The following is a 13,969-nucleotide window of genomic DNA, read 5'->3' as shown; positions in this document are numbered from 1 at the left end:
ATAACAGAACACTTACAAGTATGCTTTGGAAATGAATGACTTATGGTCCCTGTCCTGGAGAGCTTAAAATGTAAATATGAAGTGCGGTAATCAGGAGTGATTGCGTAGGTGCTACGGGAAAGGAGTGCCAGCCTTGCCAGCTGAAATGCAGGACGGTTTCAGTCTGTTATTTAGTTGAGAATTTAAGCAGCTTAAGTTGAATGTGTGCTGAACTTTTGCTGGGTGAGGATGCGGTGTTGTGTTGAAGCCAGCCTTGGTATCACAGAATAGCTTTGTGTTACGTACAAGCACACATACGTGTGTGAGAGAGGGCGGAGGATTAGTGGAGTAGAAGGGAATGAGAGATCAGTCTGAGTTTATAGACCTATTTGCCCTCCTCTGTGTCTGTTATTCTCTACCTGCACAATTGAGTCTTCTCTCTTAGTTGCTGCAACTTTTGTTTTCTGGCCTGAGCAAATTCAGACTGGTGCCCATTTGCAAGCCAGCCGCGGGTGCTGCCACTTTCTAGTCCAGTGTGCTGCTCGTATCGCTTTTCTTTGCCTCCTTGGTCTGGATTCCCTTCCCTGCTTCCACCTTTGGTGCATTCTTCAGCCCATCTCCAGCGCTAACCTTTTTTCTCAGGCAGTACAAGAGCTCAGCTTTTACATCTGGTGACTTGGTGGTGACATTGCCTGCCTGTTACTCAGTTATCTGAGGACTTTTGATGTTTGCTGTTGCACATTTCACTCCAGGGAAGAGCTCGTAAGTAAATCCACAGGGCCAACTGAGCATCCTTCCCTGTTCAAAGATCTCCCTTGCTGTGGTATCTACCAGAAAACACAGCCACATTTTGACTGCTTTTTTCAAAAAGAAAAAAAAACCCCAGAGCCCTCCCCATTGTGCAACCTGGCACTGTACCTGTCTTCCCTCTGCGTGTCCATACCCAGCTCTTAACTGTGTAGCTTGGTAATAAAAAATAATAATAGTATAAATATAGAAAGTCGCTTCCTGTTGTTCTCATTGTTAAGATGGGATAATGAGTTTCTTCTTGGTGACATTCAGGGAGATAAATGTCATTCCAGTACATTTGAGTTGCAAATGGTGTCTGGAAGAGGATATCGGTGCGACGCTACCTTTTTCTGACATTAGACATCGTGCTGTGCCATGCTGCGGGGCTAGGGAGGAGCAGTTCGAGATCAGATCTGTTTAGGAATGTCCGCAATAAGCTCTGAAAGCTCAGGAGATTCTCCTGCAAGACAGAGTGCTTGGAGCCCCCTTGCATCCCTCCCTGTAGTGCCTGTAGACTACGTGGAGGCCTGGGATTCAAGAGCTACAGTAGGACACACAAAGAGCAGCCAGGGATATGAAAACAGAGCCTAGGTACAGGGAAAGGCAGAGCTGGGGGATGCTGAGTGCACGCAGGAGTTTTCAGCACGGGGATGGAGTCTTGGATGCTTTGACCTAACAGACTAGGTTTACTGGAATAGTTATACTGCTTGACTTTAGCTGCTATACCCCTACTACAAGTAATATATAGTGAGATTAAATGATCTTTGGGTTTTTCCTGCAGTAGGTCTTAGTGGACAGATGAGGCAATTCAATCGCCTGTGGATTTTACTGCCTGCCTTGGGGTTGGAGGTAGCTTTTAATGAAGCGGGCTTTCCCAAACGCCAGTGATTTTTGTCATACGAATTAAGGGACCAGCAGAAAGAAAATTTGGGTGTAGAAGGTCAGTGTGCCAGGGGACTTGAGGAAGGATATTCCTTGCACACTGCTATTACTGAAGATATGGTTGCAGGAGAGAAGGGGACGTGGTGGTTTGAGAGCCTGAGTCACAGAATTGCCAGCTTTGTTCGCTTGTCAGTTGTGTTGTTAAATTAGGGCAGGAGTATTTGGCCCGTGGTATCCTCATTGGATGTGACCTTTGCCCAGCTTTATAAAGAAGGGGAGCTGATCCCTGGTGCCAGTAAGCAAAAGGTAAATGACAAAATATGTCATTATGAAGTTGCTTATGAATTGGGTGTTGATCTCTTCGTAAAGAGCAATAACAGGCAAGATACCAGCGGGTACTGGTGTGAAGGCCTCTCTGAAACTGGTGTGGCTAGATGAGTTTATACAAGCTGGGGATTGCAAGGTACCATTGGGAGGTCTGGACCCGTGAACATTTAGATGTCATGTAACAGTGAACATCCAGATACACATAGCTAAAAAGCATATTGGAAGAAAACAAGCTGTTAAAAAACCCCTCCAAACCTTATCTTTTCTGTCTTTCAGGAGCAGTAGTGATTCTTTAGAAGGGCAGATCTAACAGGACTAGAATTATCTTAAAGAACAGCTCGCAATTAATGGATAAAAGACCGAAGTTTAACCTGCCAGCTTCATCTCTTGGCAGTGCTTTTCATTTGGCTGTTAGCATGTTAGGGATGTCTCCGTAACATCTTTCCTTATCTGTAGGCTGCAGGGAACAGCTTAGTGATGCTGACTGAGGTTCGGAGGAGTTAAGTTTAACTGTGAAGCTTGCACCTTTGGGCCTTGGAGAGCCAGGTCTACATGAGGGATAATGAGCTCTTGCTACAGCAGTAACAGAGGTGTCTTGCGGGTATGGTGTGGGGTGGGATGTAGGAGGTGCAGTGTCTGATTTGTGCTCGGTTTCTAAGTCCAGAGGACTGGGTCCTGAACCTGGTTGGATCCTCCTCTTCTGGTAATTGGAAAATACAAGATATCTTCTTTCTTGGGCATACCCTGAAGTCACCCCCCGGAGTGTTATTCCAGTCCCAGCCATCTGAGGGCAGGAGTACGTAGACATGGGGAAGGAGTAGGAAGATGGTGGTATGGGAGGTAGTGTTGAAGTGTTGCCAGGAGTCCCCTTCCTTAACTACCAGCTTTTCTGTTCTGGCAACATTTCTGGCAAAACCAAAAGGAAAATAATAATAATAAGAAAAAAAATTTTTAAAAAAATCTGTGCCTTTCCCATAGCTGGCCATGATCACACCCAAACACCAGCAGAGACCTCCAGCCATCCTGGCGTAACAGCAGTGCGGATGCAGGAGCGCATGGAACCGTCCAGTTCTGAGGCTGGCAGTGCCTTATCTTTCCTCCTCTCTCCCAGAGCTCTCCAGTCCAGCACATAAATATTGTTTGCGCAATGCCTCTCCATTCAGCAGCAATATTGTCCCTACTTGTAATGGGAACAGGTCAGGCCCTTAATTGCAGCAATATCTCCTTAATGAGCAGGACTCCAGCGATTTCATCAGCTGTCGCTACTTATGTGAACAAAGCTCAGCTTGTGCACGGCTCCAGTTGTTCTCATTATTTTTGTGTGTGCGTTGCATTCTCTAATGTTAAACTCTCCAGAACATGCGCTTAAGACGACAAACTGACCACCAGGAAAGCTCTAAAACCAGTAACTTTTTCTACGTGGGGCTGTACAGGAGCCACGAATCCCATCTGCCATCGCATGCAGAAGCACGTTTCATCTGACTGACCCCTAAGCGTGAAAGCACTGAGCTGTCAGCCAAACGCTGTTTACCTGGTGACAAATCGTAATTGCTCATATCAAAGCCAAAGTACACCAATGCATTTTTGTAATTATTTCCAACACATTGCGCAGACTTTGTCTGGTGGGCCAAGCAACCAGTTACTGAGCTTGGATTACGACTCAGAGTCCCAGATTGCGTTGCTTGTGAACACAGAGAAGACCTTCTGGCTAACTCTCCTTGATACGCTCCTGTGGGTAGTTAAGGCTTGGCGGTCTGAAGATGTCGCGCTGTACGGAAAGGTAGTGTCCCCCCCCTCTCCTAGTAGCCAATAGCATTTAACCCGTGAAGTAAGCAGACGGAAATGATGCTGTAAACCTAGGCTATATAACGCTGTGTTATTTATCAATAAACGCCATTTGCCGTCCACCACATTGGTGTCTGCGTGCTGATGACCCGAGCGGCCGAGGGGTGGGTCGCCGAGCTGTCCCTGAACCAGGTCGCCACGCCGATGAAGGCGACAAGTGGTGCCGAAACCCGGGGAAGACTCGCCTGGAATCGGGTGAACGGCGGCCGGAGCGGCAGGACCAGCCCGGCGGGGAGGACGCTCCGGGACTAGCAAGGAGGATGGAATCCCTTGTGAAGGACCGGATCATCGGACACCCCCATAACCCGCACACCCTGACGACAAAAGAAGACGACAAGTCGGCAAATGTCCTGTCCGAGCCTGAAACCTCCTCACGGACAGAATCCAGACAACGGCAGAATAGCGTCCGCAAAAGGGGGCTACGATGCCTTTGTGTGATCCTAATCTTGGAGCTTGTCACTATAGGACAGGCAGAATCAAGTTACCATCACCATCAGCCATATAGGTGGGTCCTACGGAACCTTGTAAATGGTCGAGTAGTAAGGGAAGTCATAACAGCAGGACCTCCTAGATTTGCTGCTCACCTGTGTGAATTAGCACCCATACAGCCCTGCCTAAACCAGCAGCCCTATTACTTATGTCCACAATCTAACCCAGGAAAGGGATATTGTAATTCTCCTAATCAATATTATTGCGCATATTGGGACTGTGTCACTATCGCTTCCGCTTGGACACCCCCAATCCCAGACAAATATTTAACGACAACATGGGGACCACTAGGTTGCAAACATCCACGACTTGATTGATCTGGAGGATCTGTAGGGTACAGTAATTGTGACGCTATAATCCTCCAAGTAATTCATCCAGAAGACTCAAGATGGGTAACAGGAAGAACTTGGGGAATTAGGTATTGGGAACCAGGACAAGATCGAGGTGGATTGATACATATAAGGAAGGAGGAAATAATAAAAAACCCTCCTCATGGAGTTGGCCCCAATCCAATTGTTAGTGGACCACAGATAACTGCTAGTCCCCTGGAGACCACCCAAAGTGATGTAATATCCTCCCTCGATGCGACGAGGGAACCTCCCTTATGGAAACTAATGCGAGCTACCTATGACACCTTGAATCAAACCAACCCAAAACTAACTGCACACTGTTGGTTGTGCTATGATGTGAAACCCCCTTTTTATGAGGCTATAGGGGTAAACACAACATATAGCCTAGACACCCGATCCGTACCACTTCAATGTTCTTGGGGAGAGAAGAAAAAGAGGATAACCATGCAATATGTTTCTGGATCTGGGACCTGTATAGGCAATGTGTGGGGACAAAAACGGAAGCTCTGTAGTTCTGTCTCGTCCACAGTGGGAAAAACCAAAGAAAAATGGGTTATTCCCTCTAAAGGAGCTCAATGGATCTGTTCCAAAACAGGCCTTACTCCATGCATATCTCTGGCAGTGTTTAATCCCATGGTTAACCACCCTGCTATCCACCTTGATAGGACCAATCGCGATGATTGTAATAGCACTAATTTTTGGACCCTGTATACTGAATGGAATCGTGTCGTTCGTCAAGAGTCAGCTACAGAAAGTTAACATTATGTTCATAGAACACCGTCAGCTGCTTTAGAAACGTACCTACCCAGTGTTATCCTAAAAGTTACCTCAACTTTTACCTGTTTACTGTGCCTTATACTTTTTCAGGTTTATAGCATATACTTTTTAAAACTATAAATATAATGTAAGATATAGAATAAATATAAAATAAGAATATCGATAGAATTTTTAAGACTTTAAGATTATATTTTAAGACTATATTATATATATTTCAGATTATATTTTAGCTAATTTACAAATGCATTTGTTCAAGGCGCCTTATATTTGTTATCGTAAGATCTTAATATTTATATTTTTAAGTTATAGTTAAGATTAATTAAGGTTAAGTCTAACATAATATTTAATTTTAAGTCTTAAGTTAAATACTAAGTTAAGTTAAGTATTACAACTTTATATTTCATATTAGCCTATTTAGTTAAGCATAAGGAGGGGGGAAATGTGGGTAGTTAAGGCTTGGCGGTCTGAAGATGTCGCGCTGTACGGAAAGGTAGTGTCCCCCCCCTCTCCTAAAATAGCCAATAGCATTTAACCCGTGAAGTAAGCAGACGGAAATGATGCTGTAAACCTAGGCTATATAACGCTGTGTTATTTATCAATAAACGCCATTTGCCGTCCACCACATTGGTGTCTGCGTGCTGATGACCCGAGCGGCCGAGGGGTGGGTCGCCGAGCCGTCCCTGAACCAGGTCGCCACGCCGACGAAGGCGACACGCTCCAGTTAATGGCGCTTCATTTATCTAAGGATTTAATCGTGCAGGCTCTAAATGGGATAGTCCTTTTGTGTCTTGTTCCCATGTCATGGTATCACTCTAATCTGTACTGGCACTTATTCAGTTTTTTCTGATTACTCCTTTTCTTGGAGTATCTTTCATTGATATGCTGATAAAATGTGCCCATCCTTAGACTAAACCAGGATATTCTATTTATACGCTCTGTATATACCCTGAATACATTCAAGGCCAGGTTGGATGGGGATCCTGAGTAACCTGAACTGTTTAAAGATATCCCTACTTGCTGCCGAGGCTTTGGGCTAGATGACCTCTGAAGGTCCCTCCCAACCCAAAGCATTCTATGATTCTGTATTTTCAAGGTAAAAAATGAACTCTGCAAATTAAACCGTAACAATTCTCTGGTCTTCAAGACAGACTTTTATTCTCCCTGTCTGATTTCTAGGCTGTAATCTCCCTGGAACAGGTATTGCCTTGACATTTGCGTCTCTGGAGGTGAGGTTTATAGGTGGCAGGAAAAAGTCAGTGTCAAGCTGTGCATGCCAATAGCTCTGACCATCTCTGTGCTCTTCAGAAACCGTTCTCTGGTTGTGTTGCTAGCAGACAGACTCTCAAGCCTCCCTGCAGAGAAAGGGGTGCAGCGTATGGGGGAGACGAGGTCATTTTATAGCATAGGATCTTCTGAGGGCTGGGTCTCTACAGAAGTGAGAGTCAGTAACTCTGTTTCTGGTCCTGTGTTGTGTTTTCCTTCTGCTAGCTGTGGTTTGTTTGCTCCTTGCATGCACAAGTGAGCTGCGGTGAACGGAACTGCAGAAGGGGTATAATCCCCACACCTCCCTCAGTAATCCTGATGTGCCTCTTTCTCTGTGTTGCAGCCCTTTTGCTGTCGATCCCTCCGCTGGGACGCTTGGGATTGGTGATGCCATGCAAGTAACGGTGCAGTTTCACCCACTGAAGACTGGGGATCATTCCAGATCCCTGATAGTTCACTATGACACAGGTAAGTGCTGGGCACTGTGTAGTGCACGCTCTGTGTCCTTCAAAACAGAGCCCTTTCTAAGCTGAAATAAAACTAAACTTGCTTTGCAAAATACTTCTAAACCCTTTTCTTTCAAAACCTCCGCATGTTTCAGCGCTTATAAGTGAGCACTCAGGGGCAAAGGCTGAGCCTGTCCTTGTCCTGTGTTTCTGTGTCTTGCCCATCCCTGGGGGACCCTGGTGTCAGCAAGGTGTTGTCTGCTCAGCACCCCACCCATGATCATCATCTGTCGTTGTTCCCCGTTGTCCCAGCCACCTTGGTTCCCTCTCCAGGTGTACCTTCCATGTCCCAGCCTTACCTCAAGTGAAAATGAATAATAGTTGGTGACTGGGGGATTGTTAAAGTAGATCCCTTCAGAGGGGATTGTGATTTTGGAATCCTGTTTTGCTGGGAGCTGCTGAGCGGAAGAAGGAGAAATATCGATTCTCTGTTTCAGTGTCTATATGCGTGTGTGAAGTTTGATTCCTGCAGAGTGTTATGTTTGAAGTGTAAGATGGGAAATGCATGTCTCTGTTGGTCTCTCCCCAGTGCCCACTGTCTCTTATGCACCTCTGTCCCCTGTGTGCTTCTCCACTGTCTTGCCACAGACCCTTTTTTATGTTTTTTCAGTGAGGGAGGAAAAAAGAAAAACATGTGATGTGGTAAAATGCTTCTGTCCGCCTTGGTTCAGCAGAGGTGTCTTGTGATGTTGGGTGAGACACCTTCTCTGTTGCATGAATGCATCTGGTGTGTGTTTTTCTTGCTGGAGAGGTTTGTTTTGTCCCTGTTCCAGAATGTTGGTCCTGCGAAGCAGTGTCCTAATCTGAGTGCTACCGTGATGCTTTAGCCCAGCAATGAACACTTCAGTTGTCTTGAGTTTGTAGAAGTTCTAAAAATGCTCTTATATCTTCTAAATGCTCTCTGTAGCTTGGACTTATCACAGCTCCATTGAATATTTGTCCGTTAATGACATAGTCACAGAGAGTGGTTTGTGCTCACTCCGAGAAGCTTGGGGGTTTAGATCACACTTCTTGAAAGAACTACTGAAATTTCAGGCAGAGAAGCACACAAAGTGCCTCACTTCTATGCATATAGAGAATCTACGGGATAAAACTCAGAGGGCTACATCTTTGGGGTAGATGAACAGTAATGCCAGAGAGTAGGGCTTGTAGGGTTTGTACTTTGTGACTGAAAAGATGGAGTGAATAATTAGGGCCAGGATCTTCGTGGCTTGCTTTGAAAACCTGAGTCTTGTTCTTACCGAAACAACTGGTTCCTCCCTCGTTAGTCTTTGCAAAAGCAACTTGAGTGGATAGACCATGGAGATCAAACTATCTGCTAGCTCCAAGATGGGTGACCTCCCCGGCATGCATGCAGCTACCTGGCCGACGAACCCTGGATTCCTTCCTGCCCATCAGTACAACGCTGCGGTTATTTTCAAATAAACAGCAGATTGAGGAGGAGAGCAAAGGGAATAATTAAGGGATTATCTCTCTAGCTTTGAAGCGTACAAATGAGTAGAAGGCTGCTGAGATTAATTGCTAAAGTGAAACCGAAACATTTAATCAGTCTTAAAAGCTGTGTGTTGCAGGTGTAACGCAGAGCACCAGACAATATTGCCCAGTGTCGAGTGGCAAGCCCGGGCTTAATTTGCCCTGCGCCAAGTCAGGCTCCCTGTGACTCGCATACTAAAAGCTGCTGCGCTTTCAGAGCCACCAACAGGCTGTTTGTTATGAAACAGAAGCGCTGAGAGCAAGCCAGCGTTTTAGGATGGTGGGAGACGTTTTCGTTGCTGTGCTGTGTCTGTATTGACTCGCTTGGCTCACAACTGGCCGTAGAAATCACGCTGCTCTTAGTGTGACTTGCGATCAGGTGCGTGTTGCGGTGGTCTAATTTTTGCAGAAGTTGGGTCAAATCTGTCCCTAGCATTGCTTAAGCAAACACAGAGCTCTTCAGTGTGAAGAAGTCCAAATGTTCCCTTTGCCTGTGATTTGGCTGGTTGAAGTTGTGCATCCTTCAGGCTGTCCTGGCTGGGAATGTAGGTACTGTCCCCTGCCTAGGCAGTACATATGTCGGTAAACCAGTTGCTACAAACTTTACATATGAGTGTGAAGAACATGTCTTTGCTGATAAAAACGTGGTGGTCTGCAATGGAAAAATGTCCAAACTCCTCCATTTTGCCCCATGCCTATGTGTCTGGGTGTGAAAAATCCCAGCCCATCCTGAAATGAAGGTGACTCGGGATGTTCTGGGCCACTCATCATCTGTGTTCATCACCTTGACATTGGATGATAGTATCAGAAAGGTTTTCTGAAGCCTGCAAGACAAACATGTCTGCTGGTGTGGAAAGGGTTTTGCGCTCAGGACCACATGAAGGTCTGGGTTGTGGCTTGGCCCTTCCCAGGTGTCTTTTAGCCCACCCTGTGTGGATATGGAAAAGTAAGTTTATGGAGTTAAGTCTAATTTCAACCAAGTCAGTATTCATAAAGCTTAGATATTCTTTTAGCTCTCAAGCAGTTCTCAAGTGAGATGCCCAAGCTGGTTGCCCTGAGTGCTGCCGTTTGTACATCAAACCCCATTTGCTGCAGTCCCAATGTTCATTGCAACCTGACGGTATAGCAGAAGCTTGATGTGGGAGGGTGTGCTTTGCTCAGGGACACAGGGCTGAGATGTGTGACAGCTTCCAGAGCTGTGCCAGAGGAGCAAACTCGTCCCACAGCACTCAGAAACGATAACATGTATGGCAGATCCTCTGTACGAGTAAGGGAGTCTACCAGAGACAGGAGATGCTGGAGAGATGCTGGGAATTGTGGAAGGAGAATCACTTCTCTGCGCAGAGCTCCCTAAATCCTGACTCACCTTAGAGTCCTGTCTCCAAGAAGTACCTATTATGGTATGATAGATGGTCTTCAAGGTGTATCACCTCTTTGCGCAGAGCTCCCTAAATCCTGACTCACCTTAGAGTCCTGTCTCCAAGAAGTACCTGTTATGGTATGATAGATGGTCTTCAAGGTGTATCACCTTGAAGATGTGCTCTGCTTCTATGTGGATGCCTGTAGTGCCCATGGGACCCTGTGGCGAGGTGCTACCACATCCTTCTAGTCCAGGAGAGCTGTTGGGCGATGCTGAAATTCCTCTGTACGGTTTTTCCCCATCGGGCGCCACATCCCTTGGGATCTCTGTGTCAGCACAGGAAACGTCAGTAATTAGCAAAGCCTCGCTGAGCTTTTGCTTGGCTGACAGACGCTATATATTGAGATGCTTTTATTGTTGTCAGTAAGAAGAGTGATTATGCAGATCATTTTCTTTCGGTGGCTGTGTGAGACTAACGCAGAAGCAAAAGCCTGGGGGCAGGATCTCGCCCTCTTTGAGGGGACAGATCAGAGCCAGTACTTGTATGTGAATTTTAGGAGACAGCATATCCAAGACGAGCCAGCCCTCAAGCAGAATGTCTGCTCCATTACTGTCCTGCCTCCCCTTGGTGCAGAGCCCCAGAAAGCAGCTTCCCCAGAAGAAGAGGTAATGTGGCTCGGGAAGAGTTCTCTGGAAGCCTCCAGGCTTGTGCTAATAGCCCACTAAGGATCCATCCAGACATTTGGCAGATTAATATTTTGTTTTCTGTCGACTTCCTATGCAACTTACGGGAGGGCTGACAGTTCCTGAGTGGGAGCTCTCCTAAAGCAAATCTTGGCTTGTTTGGTGTTACTTGTGGACCCAGACTCAAAGCATAGAATCATAGAATGATTTAGGTTGGAAGGGACCTTAGAGATCATGTGGTTCCAACCCCCCTGCCATGAGCAGGGACATCTTCCACTAGACCAGGTTGCTCAGAGCTCCATCCAATCTGGCCTTGAACACTTCCATGAGCATCCTTTGTAGCTTTGCATACCCAGGCCAAGGAAGGGAGAGCTCAGCCTCAGCTCCTTGATTAGTGACTTTAAGGACAGGTAGAAGATGTGGGTAACATCTTCCTCCTGCTCCGTAGTTGTCCATCAGTCTGAGTTTTCCTGCACGGGGTTAGTTACTATCCCCAAAGGAAGTAGGTGAAGTAATGTTTCCCCTCCTGAGAGCTAGGGTGCAAAACTTGCTCTCTGCCAAATTCAGGTTATTCCTGTACAGAAGAAGAAAGAACAGCTAAATGTTTCTCCAGTGCTGGGCACGATGTGGAGCTGAGTTTGCCCTGCCCTGGGTCAGGGAAGGGTCTGGCTGCCTCGTTCGCCTGCCTCTGAGCTTTGCTGGCTGGCCCTGAAAGTATGGGGTCCGCAGCATCGGTTCCTCCCTGCTGCTGCTTTTGCTGTAAGGCAAACCATCAGCCTCACATGACGTAGTATTAGGCTGCAGTGGGGAGGAGCGAGCCCTGGCCCGAGATGTCTCCCTGGCGAAGCTCTCCCATGGTCCTGGTCCTGTCCAGTTCTGCAAGCTGGCTGACAGCCGGGCCCTTCAGCTGGCTGCGCTGAGGGGAGTCGCTGCAGGGGGTTTTGATGCTGAGCTCCAGAGAGCTGCCACGATGGGCAGGTTGGGTTGACCAGCAGCTGCCACAATGGGCTCGCCTCTCCCGCTGCCAGCTCTATCGCTGTCTGGGGTGACCTGTGGTCTTCCCCCAAGCCAGCACGAGTGCTTGTAGGATAGCTACGATTTCGCTGGGGCAATGTAAGAAGGAAAAAATAATGAAGTCCTGGGTAGATCTCAAAGAACTGAATGGGAATCACTGTACTTAGTGTGGCAGCAATGCTCAGGGTTATGGGGGATAGCAGAGGTGAATCTAGGTCTTCTGCTCCACATAGGGTGCGCTGACCCACGGCCCTGCCATGGCTCTGCCCTTCTTCATCTGACCGTAGACAGCTCTTCTGTGCTGCAGCAGCCTCTGGAGCTGTGCGTGGTAACAGCCAGCTTGAGGAAACACTGCCATTTCCTCTCAAATGGGGAAAATGAGGCATGAGATCACAGGAAAAATTAAGGCATATTTAAAAAACGACTAATTAGCTGACATGAAGCTCTTTAGTCACCCGTGGGATGACAGCGGGTTTGACGTGATGTATGAGAGTCATTTGGTTTGGGTGAAGATGATGGGGAACCACAGGGCTGGGTGTGCTTGACTGGTGGGAGGCGAAGCAAAGCCCCTCTGTCTTGGCCATGGGTATAAACCGTAGTAGGGGCTGCTTCGCGCTGCAGATGGGCCAAGGGGAAATGTCAGCCGCATTAGTGACTGTTCAACTCCTGCATGGACCAGCGTGGGGCTGCCAGGTGGGAAAGTCAACATATTGAGATGCTGAATCCCTTGCTTTGGGTGAAATTGGTGCCTGGTTTAGCTGGATAGGCTTCGGTGAACGAGGCCACCCAGGTGAGGGCTTGGGGCGGTGCTGGCGATCGCTGTACAGGTGCAGGAAACTCATTCGATCCCAGCCCTGGTTGTTTATGGCTCTTTGAGGCTGAACAAGCAACTGCAGCATGGGTGCGCCAGCGCCTCTGAACATCTCGGCTACCCACAAGGAGAAGCATCTGAGAAAAGCGCTGCCTTGCTGTGGTATTCGTCTGTGGTTTTGTGGAGACTTTGGAGAACACCACCAGCTTTGCATAGCTCTGTTCTCTTTCCTTTAAGAGCCCTTTATCTGCCAAGGGTCTCATCATCTGTCTTGCAAGGCTGGTGTTGCAATCAATGGCTTCCAGGAACTTGTTTGAAAATGAAATGAAAATCCTATTGATTTCGTCTCTAGACCAAGCCTTTTCCTTGCTCGCTCTTCTTTGTAAATCCAGTGATGGACGTGGATAGGTGGCAGGGTTTAACTGAGGTTTAGCCCTTCTTGTGTTGCACTTTACGTTCCTGAGATCACTCGAGCAAGCTGCTGGGTGCTCTCAGTTTGGCTTGAGCCAGAATGGAGGAGGCTCAAGACTTGCCCGAGCAAGCTCCCTGCCTCGTTGGGTGTTTACCCGTGTCGTCCCTGGGTTGTGCAGGATGCCAGTGCGGGAGTACCACAACCATTTGCTGGTTTTCATCTTAGTCTCGTTCGAGTGCTACAGGGGCTCGGATATGACTGTGAGTAGATCGAAGTTACTATTGAGCTCAATTCATGGCAGCAGACCCTGAGCTTCCGGTTGCCACCTCTGCGTGCCATTGCTATGCACCTCTGTAGCTGTGTGTCTTCACGTGATTCTCTGTTCCTTCCACACCAGACAGGCCTACAGTAGCTTCTTACAAGTGCTAAGCGTTGGGGAAATTGTCTGCTTCGCAAGCAGCAGCCTCTTTTGACTCCTAAGCTTTGCTGTATTTCACGGACGTGGTGTTTTTAGTCTGTGTTTAGTGCTGGCAGATGGTTAGAAGCGTATTCTGTGACTTGATCTTGTTTCCCGTGTTACTGTAAGGTGCAAGGCAGACTCCGATGGTGTAGCTGTTACAAGAGGCTTCTCTAGCTTTTCCTGGGACTGCTGAGCATTGACAAACTTTGTAAAGGGATTTTCCTTCCTGCTTGTTGCAGGTGGTGAGTGCAGGTTGTTCTTTTCCTCCTTCGCTTGTGGAAATTCCCAGCGGTGTGACTGGTTTCTGTTGGACTTCTATGGTCTTGTCTGTCTGCTTCAGAGTGAGTGGAGGGAGGCATATATTGTGGGTAAAAAAAGGTCTAAAGAGGAGTTCATGCAATTGTGTTGACTTTGCATCTTAATAGCAGTGCTGCAACAGACTGTGGGTTGGTAACTAACACTTTACACAACGGATTGATTATAGGCTTTTATAGTTCAAATCAATTAGATTGATAGGTGAGTCTAGTTGGTCTCCAAAGTGTTCATTT

The 13,969-nt window shown here is 47.2% G+C and overlaps 1 protein-coding gene across 1 annotated transcript in view; it reads left to right on the top strand.

The window, feature by feature from the left end:
- LOC104328627 (hydrocephalus-inducing protein homolog) overlaps nt 1–13,969 on the top strand; it is a 155,061-nt gene that overhangs the window by 17,568 nt on the left and 123,524 nt on the right. Inside the window, exon 6 of the mRNA XM_075434192.1 lies at nt 7,045–7,169. Within this exon, the coding sequence (XP_075290307.1) occupies nt 7,045–7,169 (125 nt within the window). The remainder of the gene's footprint in view (nt 1–7,044; nt 7,170–13,969) is intronic.

Source organism: Opisthocomus hoazin, chromosome 12, assembly GCF_030867145.1.
Source record: "Opisthocomus hoazin isolate bOpiHoa1 chromosome 12, bOpiHoa1.hap1, whole genome shotgun sequence".
Lineage (NCBI taxonomy): Eukaryota > Metazoa > Chordata > Aves > Opisthocomiformes > Opisthocomidae > Opisthocomus > Opisthocomus hoazin.
This window is presented reverse-complemented; position numbering and strand designations above follow the sequence as displayed.